Genomic DNA, 15,020 nt, shown 5'->3' with positions numbered 1-15,020 from the left:
GAGTTCATTTTAAATTGGTTGATTAAATAAAACAAAACTCTGAGGGAGAAATTTATGTTATATTTTTGCAAAAGCTATCCTATTTTCCTTAAAGCAAGATAATTTTAAAGAAATTTATATATATGTGTATGTGTGTGTGTGTATTAAACCAATAAGTGGTTAAAATTCTTTATTGTACATGTTATCACTTACTTATTTCCTTGGTAATTTTCCTGAAATACTTGGATTTTGTTACATCAAGTGACTCCATCTACCTTTGCCTCAGATACTACTCTCCTGGAATTTAGTGAAAATTTATAAATGTGTAATGAGTCCAAAGTGGTAGTAAAGATGTCAGGCAGATATCCATCATAATGAGGAGTTAATATCTGTATCTGCATTACATTCTAATTGATGGCTCTGTCTGATATTTGAAAAGCGTTAAATTGCTGATGTACATGTGATGGAATGCCTATTGTCAGGCTAGAAATGAAAACCCTACCTCATCAGGACAGTTGTTTTTTTTTTTAAAGTGATTTGTAGAGAAATGACTTTGAATGGTTGTATTAGAGGTCAGAATTAGAGATCTTACATTTTAGTAGTAACTCCTATGTGTCAAGTCTCCCTTCAACATAAACTATATTCTATTGCCCTATAATTCAATTTTTGAAAAAGCCTCTAGAGAAAGAGACATGAGATGAAAAAATGAGATGAAAAAAAATCTAGAAGACCACATTGGGACTGCGTTTTAAGTAAATTAATCAATAATACATGAACTGAACAGTTAAAGAAGTAAATATAATATCATGTCAAGATAGCAGGAACATAGTGATGTCTAAGCCAAACAGGACAATCTGACTAGTGCTAAGAAATCACAGTGTTTTTTACTATACATTAAAATAAGTTGAATTGTGGAGTACTTAAGTATTTAAAAGTTTACCACCAACTTTTCAGTCTCATATTTTTATAAAACTGCACTTACTTTAAGAAGTGTGTACCTAAATATCACTTTCTCAGCCTTAAAAGAACCATTCAATTCTGGAACTCGGTTTCCACTTCTGGAATATCAGGGTTATCATGAATTTTAGAGATTCTACATTTCTACTTCTTTTAGGTTTCCCTACCCCTAGTTTCTCCCCTCCCCCTCCCCTCCATTCCTCCTACTTAACAGTGACTTGATTCTTCCTCATCAGTCATCCCATCACCTCCTAACCAAGCTGAGTAATTATCACTCGCTCCCTACTTGCCTCCCTTTCTCTACTTGCCCTGATGTGACTAGAACAGTGCACTTGCTGCGCTTCCTTCAGGCAGTCTGGAAACCGGCCAGGCAGAAGGGGGCCGCGCAGGAAGGCGCAAGGATGAAGGGTCTGCAGGCCCACTCCCAAGGCTGGTCCCGGGCCTGCAGCCCCGAGGGCATCCCGGCATGATAACCATCGGCATGGCATGCGGTGTTTTCACAAATGGTGTAGTCTCTCCACGTAGATGGAATGTTCAAAAGTCAGACGAGCCAGTCACTATTATACAGGCGTGTCTGTGCACATGAATGTTACTCAACCGTCTGCTTTTCCCCACAGTGTCTCGCCGAATTATAGAATGTCTACTACCTTACTGAACTCATTTTACCTCTTCCAGCGATCCTTGACAGTTCTCCTTCCTCTAATACTACAAATGTTTCTCCTGACCCATGCAGCATTCAATGGATTTGTTAATCCTAATGGCGAGACTGTGAGACTTACAGTGTTATCAGACCCATTTCACAGATGAATACCCTGGGTTGCAGAGAAGTTCAACCTTTTGTCCGAGATCACCTTCCCTTGATTTTGTCTAAATCTCTGACCCATGTGCTGCATCTTTAGCCACAGCATACTACTCCGGGTTTTCGTGTGGTCCACACACCATGCATTCTCATTCTGCATGCTCATAGATCTCCCCCTGCGTGCATGCCCTCCTCTCACAATGCTGGTCTGCCCTAGTTACCTCCTTTTCTTTAGTCAAAAATACCTGAGAGGTCACTTGGGATATTCTTTGCCATATTCTCTGTAGAATCAATCACCCCTGATTCTCCCTTCTATTTTGCATATCTTGACTTATTTATTGCTTATGTATTTGACTCTCTGATTGGACGATGCCTTTCTTGGGGAATAGGGACCTATCCCAATAGCTGACATGCACTGGATTCTCATATTTATTGACTCAACTCTAGGTAAGCAAAAATCGTAGTTTATAGGGTAGTAGATGAGAATCTAGTCAGAATTACAATTTTTATTTTGTAAAGTTTAATATTTAATTATATTGAACTTTTTTAAACATTCAGAACATTTTAATTGCTATGATTTTCTGCCAGCCAGGACTAGAGCTGTGTATACACATAATTCTGTGCATAATGCCATTCCCTTTATAAAGTCCTTGTTTGTATTTTTTTCATTAGAGTTTATGTGTCAACCACTGGCTATTAGGCAATTGGCTAATCAGTTGTCAGGTGAGTTCTGTTCTTTACCAGCAGTAGGGCACATAGAAAAATCACAAAACATAGTGAGGGATCTTAGATTCCAGCTGGGGTGACATATCTAATACACAGAAAATTTAGTTATAAATACTCTTAATCTGCAGCCATAACACACCGATGGGTTACTGAATACAGACTGAAGACCACTTGTAGTTAATTAGCCTAGTTATCCTAATGCCACTCTGCAGGATACAACAAACTGTCATCCAAAACTGTGTAGGGAGGAAAACCTCCATCTGCCATTCCTGTAGCAAGGTTATGAAACCAAACTCTCCTAGCCTGGCAAAAGGCTTCCTTCTTTGGATGGATGCCATCCCAGATTTTTATTTAAAGTTGAATCAGTGGGGCCAATTCATGTCACTAACTCCATGGAATATCATGGTCTTCTGTGGCAGCTTTAATATTTCCAGTCCTTTTAATTACTCATGACTATGTAAGGTACTGTATCTTGCTTCTTGTATTTCTAGAGTTGCTGAATAGGCAGAACAACTTCACTTAGTTGTTCTGCTTTCTTATCCTGAATTTGAGTTTTTAAAATTAGCTCTGGCAATGTAAATCATTCCAGGGCCCTTTGTTTCTTCCCCTTTAACCTACCAAATAGCAGTTTTATTGCTTTCACCCTTAATTTTTTTCTTAAAGGTGATTTTGAAAACGAGTAAGCTTAAATTTTGCCTTCATTGTAATACATTATCCTCAATGCAACTGTGCATTTGAGACTTACTCTCCAAGCTTCCAAGGTTTGTGTGTGTGTGTGTGTGTGTGTGTGTGTGTGTGTGTGTGTATTTGGTGTTCTCATAAGCTTTTCCACCAAGTGCCATCTACTTTTATTTTTAGTCTTCTTTTCCCATAGTAACATCAATAGCAAAACAGAAATAATTAACTTATACACGATTTTTCTATAGCGGCAATGCATTTATGCTGATTATAATCACTAGAATTTTATGGACACATAATATGGTTTATGGTTTTGTTTTCACCACTGAGGCTTTCTTTATTGTTTATTTTAAGAAACTATACCTCTTTTGTTTCCACAGGTAAAAAGATGGCCTATCAAAAGGTCAACGCAGATCAGAGAGCTCCAGGACATTCACAGTATTTAGACAATGATGATCTTCAAGCCACTGCCCTTGACTTAGAGTGGGACATGGAAAAGGAGCTGGAGGAGCCTGGTTTTGACCAATACCAGCTAGATAGTGCTGAGAATCAGAACCTGGAGAATTCGGAGACTGCAGACCTCAATCTTGATTCCATTCAACCAGCAACTTCACCCAAAGGCAGGTTTCAGCGACTTCAAGAAGAGCCTGACTATACCACCCGCTATACAAGATCTGCACCAAAGAGTAACCACTGCAACTTTTGCCGCCTTTTAAAAATACTTTGTACAGCCATCATCTTATTTATTTTTGGAATTTTGATAGGCTATTATGCACATAAAAAATGCCCTTCAAATTCAACATCTTCAGGAACACTTGATCGCCAGTTATACCAAGAGATTCTCAAGACAATCCAAGCAGAAGATATTAAGAAGACGTTCAGGTAGGAGAGAAGAAATGGATGTTGGTGGGAGGCATTTTCTGGGAAAGATGTTTCAGGGAGTTTTGAACAGGTGATTTTGCCATATGTAAGATTAACCTTGCAGGCTAAGGGACATAACTTATCCATACTTTTTTCACAGAGGGGGTGCACATTTTCAAATTTATCATATTGTAATACAAATTCATCATGCTGCTTTATTAATTGATAATAAGAACCATACATACTATGAAGACTGACAGATTTGAGCCAGTGCACTTTCTCCATCTTGGGAAGCCCAGGTAGGCCACATTGAGATGCAAAGACTACTGGATGTACATGTAATGCAAACTAAGGCATTAGCCATATGATTCAGTTTTAAATGACTTCAGAATAAAATAAACCTGCTTTATGGGCAGAAGTAACTGCCTCTTAGGGCCAGGAGCTAAGACAAGCACTGGTAGTATTTGGTCTCCTACATCCCTGAGCTTCCCCATGAGCACATTTTTATTGAAACACATTGGGTTCTATATATCAGGCAATTCTAAAACCCGTCTCTCTCTTTAAGATAAGTTTGCGTGCAACTTTTCTTGTAAAAATGTGTTGATTTTTAAGTTAAATGATAAGAAAATATTTTTTATCAGGCCTTAATATTAGTTCTTGGGAAAAGCTTCATTGATGTCACATAACCAGTCGGTAACTGGAAAATGTTGTTGTTTGTTATATTAGTATCATATATGTTGTTGTAAAAGGTTCCCTAGTTTACATATTTAGTGAAGTGAGGAACTGGAAGGGGGAGATTATACTGGCTTCCACATATATTTTCCATATTTGCCAAGAAAAGACAGTCCTAGTTGAATCAGATGGATGCTGTTTGTAGGTGGATGAAGAAGAGGGTTACTGCTTTCCCAGGATATTCTTTCAGAGTTACACTGACTTATTACAGCCAAGATGTTGGCATGAGTTCATTTCTAGGGATCATCTAGGGAGCATGTACAATGAAAATGCATTGTTTAATCTATGTGGTTAAGTATCATGTGTATTGGGGTTGGTGAATTATAATTCTCTTCCTGAAGATCACATCTGAATGACTAATGGGATTTTGTTTCCTACCCTCTTCTATGTCTGCTGTTCACTGTTGCATAAGCATCCATTAACATGTTATACACAGATAATAACACTTTCCATGGTCCTTCCTAATGTAAAATTGTTCATATTAAATCAAGCTGAAAGACAGCTATTGTCTTATAATGAGTGATTGTAGCAGTTGGAATCCAACTGGGACAACAGGAAACTCAGGGAATACTTAAAGCAGAGGGAATTTAAAGTAGGGAGATAATTTTATTGGTGATGAAAAACTGAGAAGCCATTCTGGGGACACTGGGGTAGCCCAGAAACTAACAACAAAATGAAACCATAACTAAACCTAGGATGGAGGGACAAAGAGAGTTGGGGTGACTTGGTGGATTCTCCTCACACAGCTCCAGTGCACTCTGCCCTCCCTCTGCTGGAGCCCAGGGTGAGTGGCTGCACAGGAAACTTTGTGCGTTGGCTCTTTGAGAGGGCACCTGCCTTTCCAGCTGTCTCTCCCTGGCGGACAGAAACCCGGCTGCTCTTCACAGCCAGATGTTATGTGGGCACCAGATGTCTGGTGCTCTGGGCTGGGGAGCCCAGCCTGGGGTTTAGTCCCCAGAGTCCTCAGTGGGAACCCCCACAGCTGAGATATCCCTCTGCACCTTCAGCTGCTGCCTGTGGGAGCCCAGCCTGGGGTTTAGGCCCCAGAGTCCTCAGTGGGAACCCCCACAGCTGAGATATCCCCCTGGACCTTCAGCTGCTACCTGTGGGGGCCCAGCCAGCCCTCTCGCCTGCTCACTTCCTACCAGTCTCTATGTGGTCTCCACTTTTCCTCCTAGGTTATGAGAGTGCTCTCCAGCTCATCCTCAGTTGCAGTTGATTATTCAGCATGGTTTTGCTATATTTTAGTTGTACTTCCAGTTTGGTCCCGGGAGAGTGTCAGTGCAGCTTCCACTCAGTCCGTAGCCCTCTTGGAACCCTCTCCTCTCCAGTTTTAATGAGCTAATGCAGCCCTTGCCTAAAGAAAAGCTAGCCGTGCAGTTCATGGAGAACCATGGGCAGTTTCATGGTTATCGAAGCACTAGAAATACTCCTTTACATACCTGATTTTTCTCTCCTTGGGTACCACAGAAATATATCTTTGCTGTTATGATTTTGTGCAGATGCAAGGCTTGATGATGGCAATGCCATCAGCAACTGTTCTCCAGTCTCCAGCCGTACTTTGTCACCATCTTTCTGTTCCTCCTCTGTCCTTCTATTTTATAATTTTTCATCTCTGTCTTCTCTATCCTTCATTTTGTTTGTTCCCCTTTGATTTCGGTGTTAGAGGGGTTGAGAGCAGAAAGGCTGGGAGAAATGAAGAAGGCAACGAAGCAACTGGCATTTAACTGGAGAGAAGGGTGTAAACGTATAGCAAAGGTGCACAAAATTGAATACACACAAATGATAGCAGGGTAAATTTAACAGTAATGAAATGATGATTCCTAAAGGAAGTAATTATCCATTCTATTGTTCTCTCCAGACAACACATGGTCATTGTCTTAAATTTAATCACAAAAGAAATACATAGGATACGTTTCTTTAACGTATTCATTTTCTTGCTCTAGGTTTTAGAATAAGCAACTGCTTCATTTAGTATTTCTTAGTGTTATGCAGAATGACATTAATTCTCTTAACTGACTGGGTCAACTCACAGATGAGAAGTCATGTCCTTCCAATTCTTAGGCATTTGGCCAGAGTAAGAGCAACACCCACTAGTAGGATGAATGAGGATTGTTGATGGAAGGGCCTTTGACTACAATGATCTTCCCAATCCTGACCTGTTCAAATACTATGCATCCTTTGAGGCCTGGCTCAGGTGCCAACTTCTCCATGATGCTCTCTGATATCCCACTAGGTGAGTTCTCTCACTCTTCCCTTGCAACTCTCAGTACACTTCATTTTCTCTCTTTCTGTCGGCATGAATCACCTTCTACTTTGCAGTGGAGAAAAAGGACTATGAGTCTGACATAGCACTTGAGTGATATTATGCAGAAACTCAGTAAATCTTTACTGCAGGCTAGAATGAACTCAGAATACAGACCTCAATAAAGCCTTCACTTCCATGTAGATGATTTTTTAAAAAAATGAATGTACAGGTGGTCCCCAACTTACAAAGGTTTGACATAATTTTTTCATCTTTATGATGGTGCAAAAGCAACACACATACAGTAGAAACCATACTTCACATTTTGCATCTTAATCTTTCCCAGGCAGGTTATATATGGCACAGGACTCTCCCCTGGTGGTGGGCAGCAGCAGTGAGATGATTTTGCTCAACTGTAGGCTAATGTAAGTGTTCTTAGTGTGTTTAAGGTAGGCTAAGCTAAGCTATGATGCCCAGCAGGTTAGGTATGTTAAAAGCATTTACAATATTTTCAACTTATGATGGGTTTATTGGGATGTAACTCCATTGTAAATCTAGGAGCATCAGCATACTTCTAGTTATTCATGTATATTATTGAAAATTGAAACTAAAGTCCTACATATAGTTTTACATATATATATATCATACGTTTGATTTTTGAACGTATTTTATCTACATTCTCATAGCACGTACTAAAGAGTTGATTTTGAAGGGAAAGGTTTTTCTTTTCCCTGGGTATACATGGGCTGAATGCCTACTATATTCCAGTTTTTAATGATATGCTGTCTAATCTATATGGCATTCTCTTTCTATAAAGAAAAAAATGAAAGAAAAATTTTACAAGTAGTTATTTCTGTGATCATAGGTTTTATGGAGGTACAAAGTGGATCCCCTCACAGTTCTTTTATGCCCTAACATTTCAGGAAGAGTTTGTTTCAGTCTCGGTCCAGCTCCGCCCAAAGGATTGCTTTCTTCCTTCTCAAAGATCAAATAAATTCAGAGAATGCTCCCTCTCTCTCTCTCTCTCTCTCTCTCTCTCATCCTCTCCCTCCATCCCTACTCCTCCACACCCAGCATTCATATGCCTACAAATTATTTTATCCTCAAGTTTACATGCTAAGATTAGGTTACATACTTTCCTAGTAAGCACGTTTCTTTTTTAAAAATAATTTTCATGGAATCTATCTGATGTAAAACATCAGGGCTAAGTTGTTAAGGATCAAAATTCAGGAATCCGTAGTTTTTCAAATTTGATTTTTGTTGAATTCTTAGTGGGGGAGGGTATATTTTCCATAGATGACTCTTTTTACATAGATGACTCTTTTGCAGTGACTATGTTCTATGGCCCATGAAATATTTCCATCAGATATGCTAAGGTCATCTATGCTTGCCAGCTGCCTATCCTGAAATACATTCAACCTTCAGGCTTGTCACATTTTTCTTACATCTTTTGCTGCATTGGCTATAATAGGCTTTTTCGTCCATTCACTTCTTGATCTTATTCATTCCAAAAAAGGAGTGAGATCAGTCAGATGTAGTACAAGGTAAAAACAAACCTTTTTCTTTGAGGATCAAGTATGTCAGTTTCCTGTGGATTCACTTGACTTCCCAACACTCTTTCGATAGAAAAGTTGCTAATGACTACGTTCAGTATAGTATAACTTAAACACGGAAAGGTTGGAAACTGGTTACACACTTCTCTCTTTCACGTTCTTTTCAATATCAATGAAATCAAGGTTTAAGTGGCACACCTGACCTTTTGAGATTTGCAATTTGAAAATCTCAGTCCATGTGTTAGCAATTAAGCAAGCTATTTAAATATTGCAGCTTAAAGTATTAATTTCATAATCTTCAATGGGGGGTTTACAGGGAAAATTTAAATTAAAATATATGTGAAAATCAATTATTTATACAATATTTATCCAACCAAAATTAAGTACTTTATTACAGCCACGTGAAATGGATGTTTCTAGCTGATGGGAGGGAAAGGAAAATTGACTGGTGATTCAGATACCTAAACACGAATGATGAATGCTTTCTCCCCACTGCCCCCATCCTGGGAAACTATCACCGAATAGAGAGGTGACTTTATTTTCCAAATGTTAGATCCTTATATGTAATCACAGTGTGATGGTAAATCCTATGTATCAACTTGACTAGGCCACAATGCACAGGTGTTTGGTCAAACATTATTCTAGATGTTTCTGCGAAGGTATGTTTACAATTAGATTAACATTTAAGTCAGTAGACTTTTAGTAAAACCAATCACCTTATATAATGTGGGTAGGTTTGGTCCAGTCAGTTGAAGGTTTAATAGAAAAAGACTAACATTTCAGAAGGAAGAGGGAATTCTACCAGCAGAGTGCTTTTGAACTTGAACTGCAGTTCTCTGGTCTGCAGCCTACTGGCTGGTCTATCCTACAGGTTTTGAACTTGCTAAGACTCGACAACTGTGTGAGCCAATTCCTTAAAATAAAATTTTCTCTCTCTATATGTATTTCCAGTTAGTTTTGTTTCTCTGGCGAACCCTAACTGAAAATACATGCAGATTTAGGGAATGGAAATAAACCAACATAATTTGGCTGCTGTTTTTGTTTTTTTACTATAGAATAGTTTATTCAGATGTTAGGATTAAACTTAAAAATATGAAACATTGATACTGAAATTTAAAAAAAAATGCCAATGCCCATCTTTAACCTTACTTTAATAATTAATTTCAGATCTTATTGTAATGTAGTAACATCAAATATAAAGATAGAATTTGAAATTATATTCTGTATTCAACAAGTATTTCAAATAATTTTTAAGAGATGCTTAACGATTTTCTTCAACTTATTAGATTGTGGCATCAAAATGGAGTCAGCTCCCCAAGCAAAAATGTACTTTCCAAATTTTACAAAGTTTCATTCTCATGGGGAAAAAAAATGGCATTGAGGTTCCCTTTTCTTTCATTATAACTGGAGCAAATATATTAAATTTTATATGTCTGATTTGGGAAATCAGTTTCTGTCTTCAATAACTGATTGTGTGTTATAGCTGGGTCCTTTACAAATGAAGTGCACTTCTATTGCTTAAAAATTGCTTTCCTGTGCAACATGATGTAGTAATGAATTAAATCCAAATGAGCCTTATATTCACAATGTCATAATATGTAACTCGTCCCCTGTGGAACTTTTTTATTATCTAATACAAGGCAAGCTAATGTCTTCCTCTCATGGCTCACTTCTCAGAGGTGTATGCAGCTTTCAATTTTAGAAATAAAAAAAGAAAATTATGATTTGAGATCAAATTACCTTTTTAGAAACTCTCTAAATCACAGAGAGCACCTTAACATGTCCCAAAATATGCAAATCAAATTCTGCCAGAACAGGATACAAAAGAATGGTTTCGTTTCTATGGAGCACATTTCTATCTGTGAGAGAAAAAGGAAACTGAATATTTTTCTTTGAGCAGAAATGTGTGCAGGTGGTTTTTACTTTCAATAAAAATAAAATAAGTGTGGGCGTTTGTTCTCTATTTCCTCACTTGGTTTCATCATGTGAACTCTATTCTGTGGGGAACAACTTGTAAGATCTGCTTGTACCAATATTGTACCTCAAGCTTCTACATAGATTTAAAAACTCTAATTTATTAGCCTGGTAATTTTTTGTAATTTGACAAAGCACATCAGATATTCTCTTATTGTAGCTGCCTTAGTTGTGTCTGGGTGGCATATTGGAATTTAACTGAGTATTTTAAAGTATGTCTTGCTATTTTTGTGGACAAAGAGCAAAGGTAGAAAACTGTTTATTTTAGTCCAGTGGGGCAGCCAAGATAAATGTGTCAGGTTTTCACAGGCGGCTGCTACCTGTGGCTTCCTTTCTGTTCTTCTCTTGGCTGAGGATCTTGCAGAGTTTCTCTGCATCTCCCTCTTGCTCACCACAGCTGGATCTGCGTCAGTTGCTTGGCATAACACATGATCCAGATTGAAGCCTTTATTCCACCTTGTCTTATTTTAACTAAAGAACCTAAATTCCTATAAGATCTGTTTCTTCTAAAAATTTTAATTATATGTCAATCAAATAAAATATAAGCACATTATCTATTTATATAAAAAAAGTACTAGAGAGTTAGAGGCAGTGCCAAAACTATCTATATACTGTTATGGGGAAAGGAGACACCTCAACTTGTCAATAGAAGGGTTTGTATTTTTTTTAATCAAATTGATATTCCAATTTAAAAATAACACCGAGAGCCTACCATCACAAGACTTTTTCAAGGTCCTTTTAAAACCAGTGCATTTAGTCATGCATCTATTTATTTAATGAATATTTATCATGGGCCTACTGAGTACTGGGCTACAAACACAGTGAACAAGACATACAACATACTTGTACTTATGGCGTTTATGTTCCCACTGGCCACACAGAGGTGATGGGAACATACCCATTTGTGAAAACTAATTATAATGACACAAAGTTACACATTGTGGTGAACAGGAAAAAGGAAGAAAAGAGAAAGACAGAGATCATGAGAGAGTGGAAAGGAGAGAGGGAGAGACAGAGATTGACTAAAACTTCACAAGCCTCCAGGGGTTAGTTACGGAGTGAGTTGGAATTCAAATGACTGTCACTGTTGTCCCGGAGGAGGGACCAGCCTGAACCTCTCACCCAGGCCACCTGTGGCCCTCAGGAGGGCTGCCCCTTCTCCCTGCCCAGGGGCTGCCGTAGAGTTCTCCCCCTACGAATGTACTTGCTCTTTACGACTACCTTTGCAAACCAAAGAGCCGACAAAAAGAAAAAAACTATTTTTAAAGAGTGAGTTCAACCAGAAGCAGGAAGAGACAGTGAGATCTGACCATGCTCCAATTTCTATTCATTTGCAATACTCAGCATAGAGTTTAACTCCTCCAAATAAGAAGCACTGTGCTCCGCTGATCCCTCTCTTCAAAACCATTGACGCTAGCAGGCCGGGCATGGCTCAGCGGTTGAGCTTCCACCTATGATCTCGGAGATGCCAGTTCGATTCCAGGTCAAAGCACATGCCTGGGTTGTGGACTCGATCCCCAGTGGGGGGCCTGTAGGAGGCAGATGATCAATGATTCTCATTATTGATGTTTCTATCTCTCTCTCCCTCTCCCCTCTCTCTCTGAAATCAATAAAGATATATTTAAAAAATAAAATAAAACTTTAAAATTATTAAATATAGAGTAACTTAAAGTTATGATTTTTCTTCTCAAAATAGCCTCGTTTATAAGGATTGCTTCATCACTCCCAGTTGTTTTTTCTGTTTTCATAAATTTTGCATTACATATAGAATTGGTATGGTATGAGTAATAAGAGAAAAAGATCCTTCTTATAGTCCAGTCTTATTCTGAAATAGCCATTTTAAGAATGATGTGTTAATCCTGGATTCCTGAGTTATTATTTCTTATTTAATCAGTTGCAGTCTTTTGAAAGAGTTATAGCTTGCTAATTATATGCAATTATGGCCTGACATCCAGTGGTGCATGTTAACTTTTTAAGACTGCAGGCAAGATCAGTGAGGAAAGTTGCTTTACATACATGAAAGTTAAAAAAAATTTTACAAGGATTTTTCTTAATATCTACTTAATATCAGATAGTGAGGGACCAGGCATTGGGAGGGGTCCTTGCTGTAGCCTTTTAGAATTCCCTTTTGGCAAGAAATGTCCCAAGAGGGAAGAAGTTGGGACCAGAGGATTTTCCAAGGCTCTAGGAGTGGGTTCTCAAAACTGAGAAAGAAGCATCGCTGTGGGAATCATGAAGGTGACCACAATAGTGATTGCTCCTAGCAATTTTCACTCCAGAAATAAAATTATTTTCCTGTCCTGGTAAATAGGGCCAAACTGAGTTACAGACAGTATCTATATGAAGTATTAGTACAATAATTTTTAAGCAGGATAAAGAAATTTGAGCATTGTGGGAAATGTCACTTGGGAAGATAATTTGCTGATTGGTTTGAGAAGCATGTTGTGAAAATGACGTAGGGGGACAAAAATATTAGGAAAGGTAGACAATAATTTGGAGTGAGAGAAACAGGATGACAAGAATCAACAAAATGAATTAATTTTTCCTTCCGCCTGATGACTCAAGAGAGGGTTTCTGGATTAGAAACCTGGGTTAGAATGTAATCTAGAAAGGCAGTGCTACTGTGAGAATCTAGTCTAGAAAATTCTTAAAAGGGAAGAGAGGCCACCGCATAAGCTAATGGGAGAAAGAGTCAACAATATAGCACTGGAGAAATGGCAACAGAGCTGTCCAGGCAACAGCTGAAAGGCCCCCCTCCAGTAGCTTGCGTGGGCTGTGTACAAGCACTAGGGAGAAGGTGATGATTTGCCCTAGGGAATATGTATCCAGTCTGAGTCTGGGAAGTGAAATAAGCATGTAAAGAGGAATTCAGAGAAAGCTGCAATACTTAGCAGAAAACCAAACACACGTCTAGGTCTCACTTGACCTTGGAAAGTTGCCCAGGACTTTCCAGAATCTATATCGAAATTGCACACTCAGTGTTTGATAGAGGTCACACAGCATTTTTCTGTGGATTAAATTGCTTAACGTAATGGTCATAGGAGTATTTAAGTCTGGTGTTTCTGATATCCCCCAGAGTTCTGGGAAATAGGAGTATGCACTCAGAGCTGTTATTGAAGTTAAATACCAGCTCAGGTGCTATAGTAGTAATCTAGGTATAAACCTGATCCTTTGTAGGTAGCTACTAAAAATATGTTTAGGAAAAGAAAATCATTTAAATGAAGAGTTTCCAGTTGCTCCTGAGTTAGTTTCATCCTGAGGCTGTTGCTCACTACTCAGCTGTGGTCCACAGATAACTTTAACACAGGTCACTTCTGGAGCATTTAGACTCATGTTTCTCATGATTCGGTGCTACCAGTAACCTTCTCCAGTCAGGCAGTTGGGAAAGGGTAAATTAGGTTCATTCCACACATATCATTATTGCCTGCAGTGCCAATACTACATTTCTGTCTCGGCATATCATGCTCTTTTGAAGATTTGAATTGAGAGGAATTTCTTTCATAGCAGCACATATAATTTAGAAACAGACTTAGAATTGGTCTGCCTGGAATCAAATCCCAGCTCCACTCTATACAGCTGAATGATCTTCAGCAATTCTTAAACTTATGATGGCACAGTTTCCTCATTATAAAACATTTCTACCTTCATATAAATGTACAAATATCTTAAAAAATACTTGGAAAAGGACCTTGAATGTTGGAAACAATATTATCTGCTAATTTTTTTGTTGTTCTGTTAGTAGAAGGTCTTCAGCCATTATCCATTGGTAATTTCTTATCCTTCATGGGCTGGCTTCTAGGAATGGGGCCTGGTTCCTGGCTCTTTTCTATCTCGTCTCTCTCAACTTAACTCTCCTCTTCCCAAATTTATGATATTTTATTTTCTTGTCTTCTTTTAAGTCATGCCATTTAAATCTCACCTTCCATATTCTAAGTACTTTCCTAAAACAGAGTTACTTCTCTGAGAATTTTGATGTCAACCAAAATAATACCTTTTTGTGCAAACTATGTGATAATATTTGTAGAATAAACTTTATTCCATGTTACAAACAAAATAAAATACCACAGGTCTCAACACATGCTGAGACAAAATTCAACTTTCCTGTTGAAAGTCACGATCTTTTTTCATGACATATTTTAGCAGTGGGCAGATGAGAAGCAGGAGTCCATTTAAAAAAAATCATACCATAAAGGCACATTAACGTATATAAGTTACCTAGAAATGGTAAGTTCTGATTATAGAATTATAAACAATTTGGTTAAATTAAAAATATATTGAGAACCTCCTCTATACATGGCATTCTGTTAAATATGAAGCGTAGGTGGTACAAAGATGACTAGATCCTCTAGGAACATATACTCCTTAGGGGAGACTTATATGTACCCATGTATATGTAACTATGACACATGGTAAAATGAGTGTAAGGGATGCAAATACTGTGGGAGAGAGGAAATAAATTCAATTTTTTAAAAAAATATATATCTATTGATTTCAGAGAGAGGAGGGAGAGGGAGAG

The 15,020-nt window shown here is 38.1% G+C and overlaps 1 protein-coding gene across 3 annotated transcripts in view; it reads left to right on the top strand.

Moving 5' to 3' along the window:
- NAALADL2 (N-acetylated alpha-linked acidic dipeptidase like 2) overlaps window positions 1-15,020 on the top strand; it is a 910,351-nt gene that overhangs the window by 407,790 nt on the left and 487,541 nt on the right. For all 3 annotated transcript variants that reach the window (XM_016218033.2, XM_087818309.1, XM_087818310.1), the window contains one exon: window positions 3,520-4,021. In XM_016218033.2, coding sequence (XP_016073519.1) covers window positions 3,520-4,021 — 502 coding nt within the window. The remainder of the gene's footprint in view (window positions 1-3,519; window positions 4,022-15,020) is intronic.

This window comes from Miniopterus natalensis, chromosome 6 (genome assembly GCF_054644295.1).
Source record: "Miniopterus natalensis isolate mMinNat1 chromosome 6, mMinNat1.hap1, whole genome shotgun sequence".
NCBI lineage: Eukaryota > Metazoa > Chordata > Mammalia > Chiroptera > Miniopteridae > Miniopterus > Miniopterus natalensis.
Note: the sequence above shows the minus strand (reverse complement) of the source record. Positions and strands in the feature narration are given on the sequence as shown.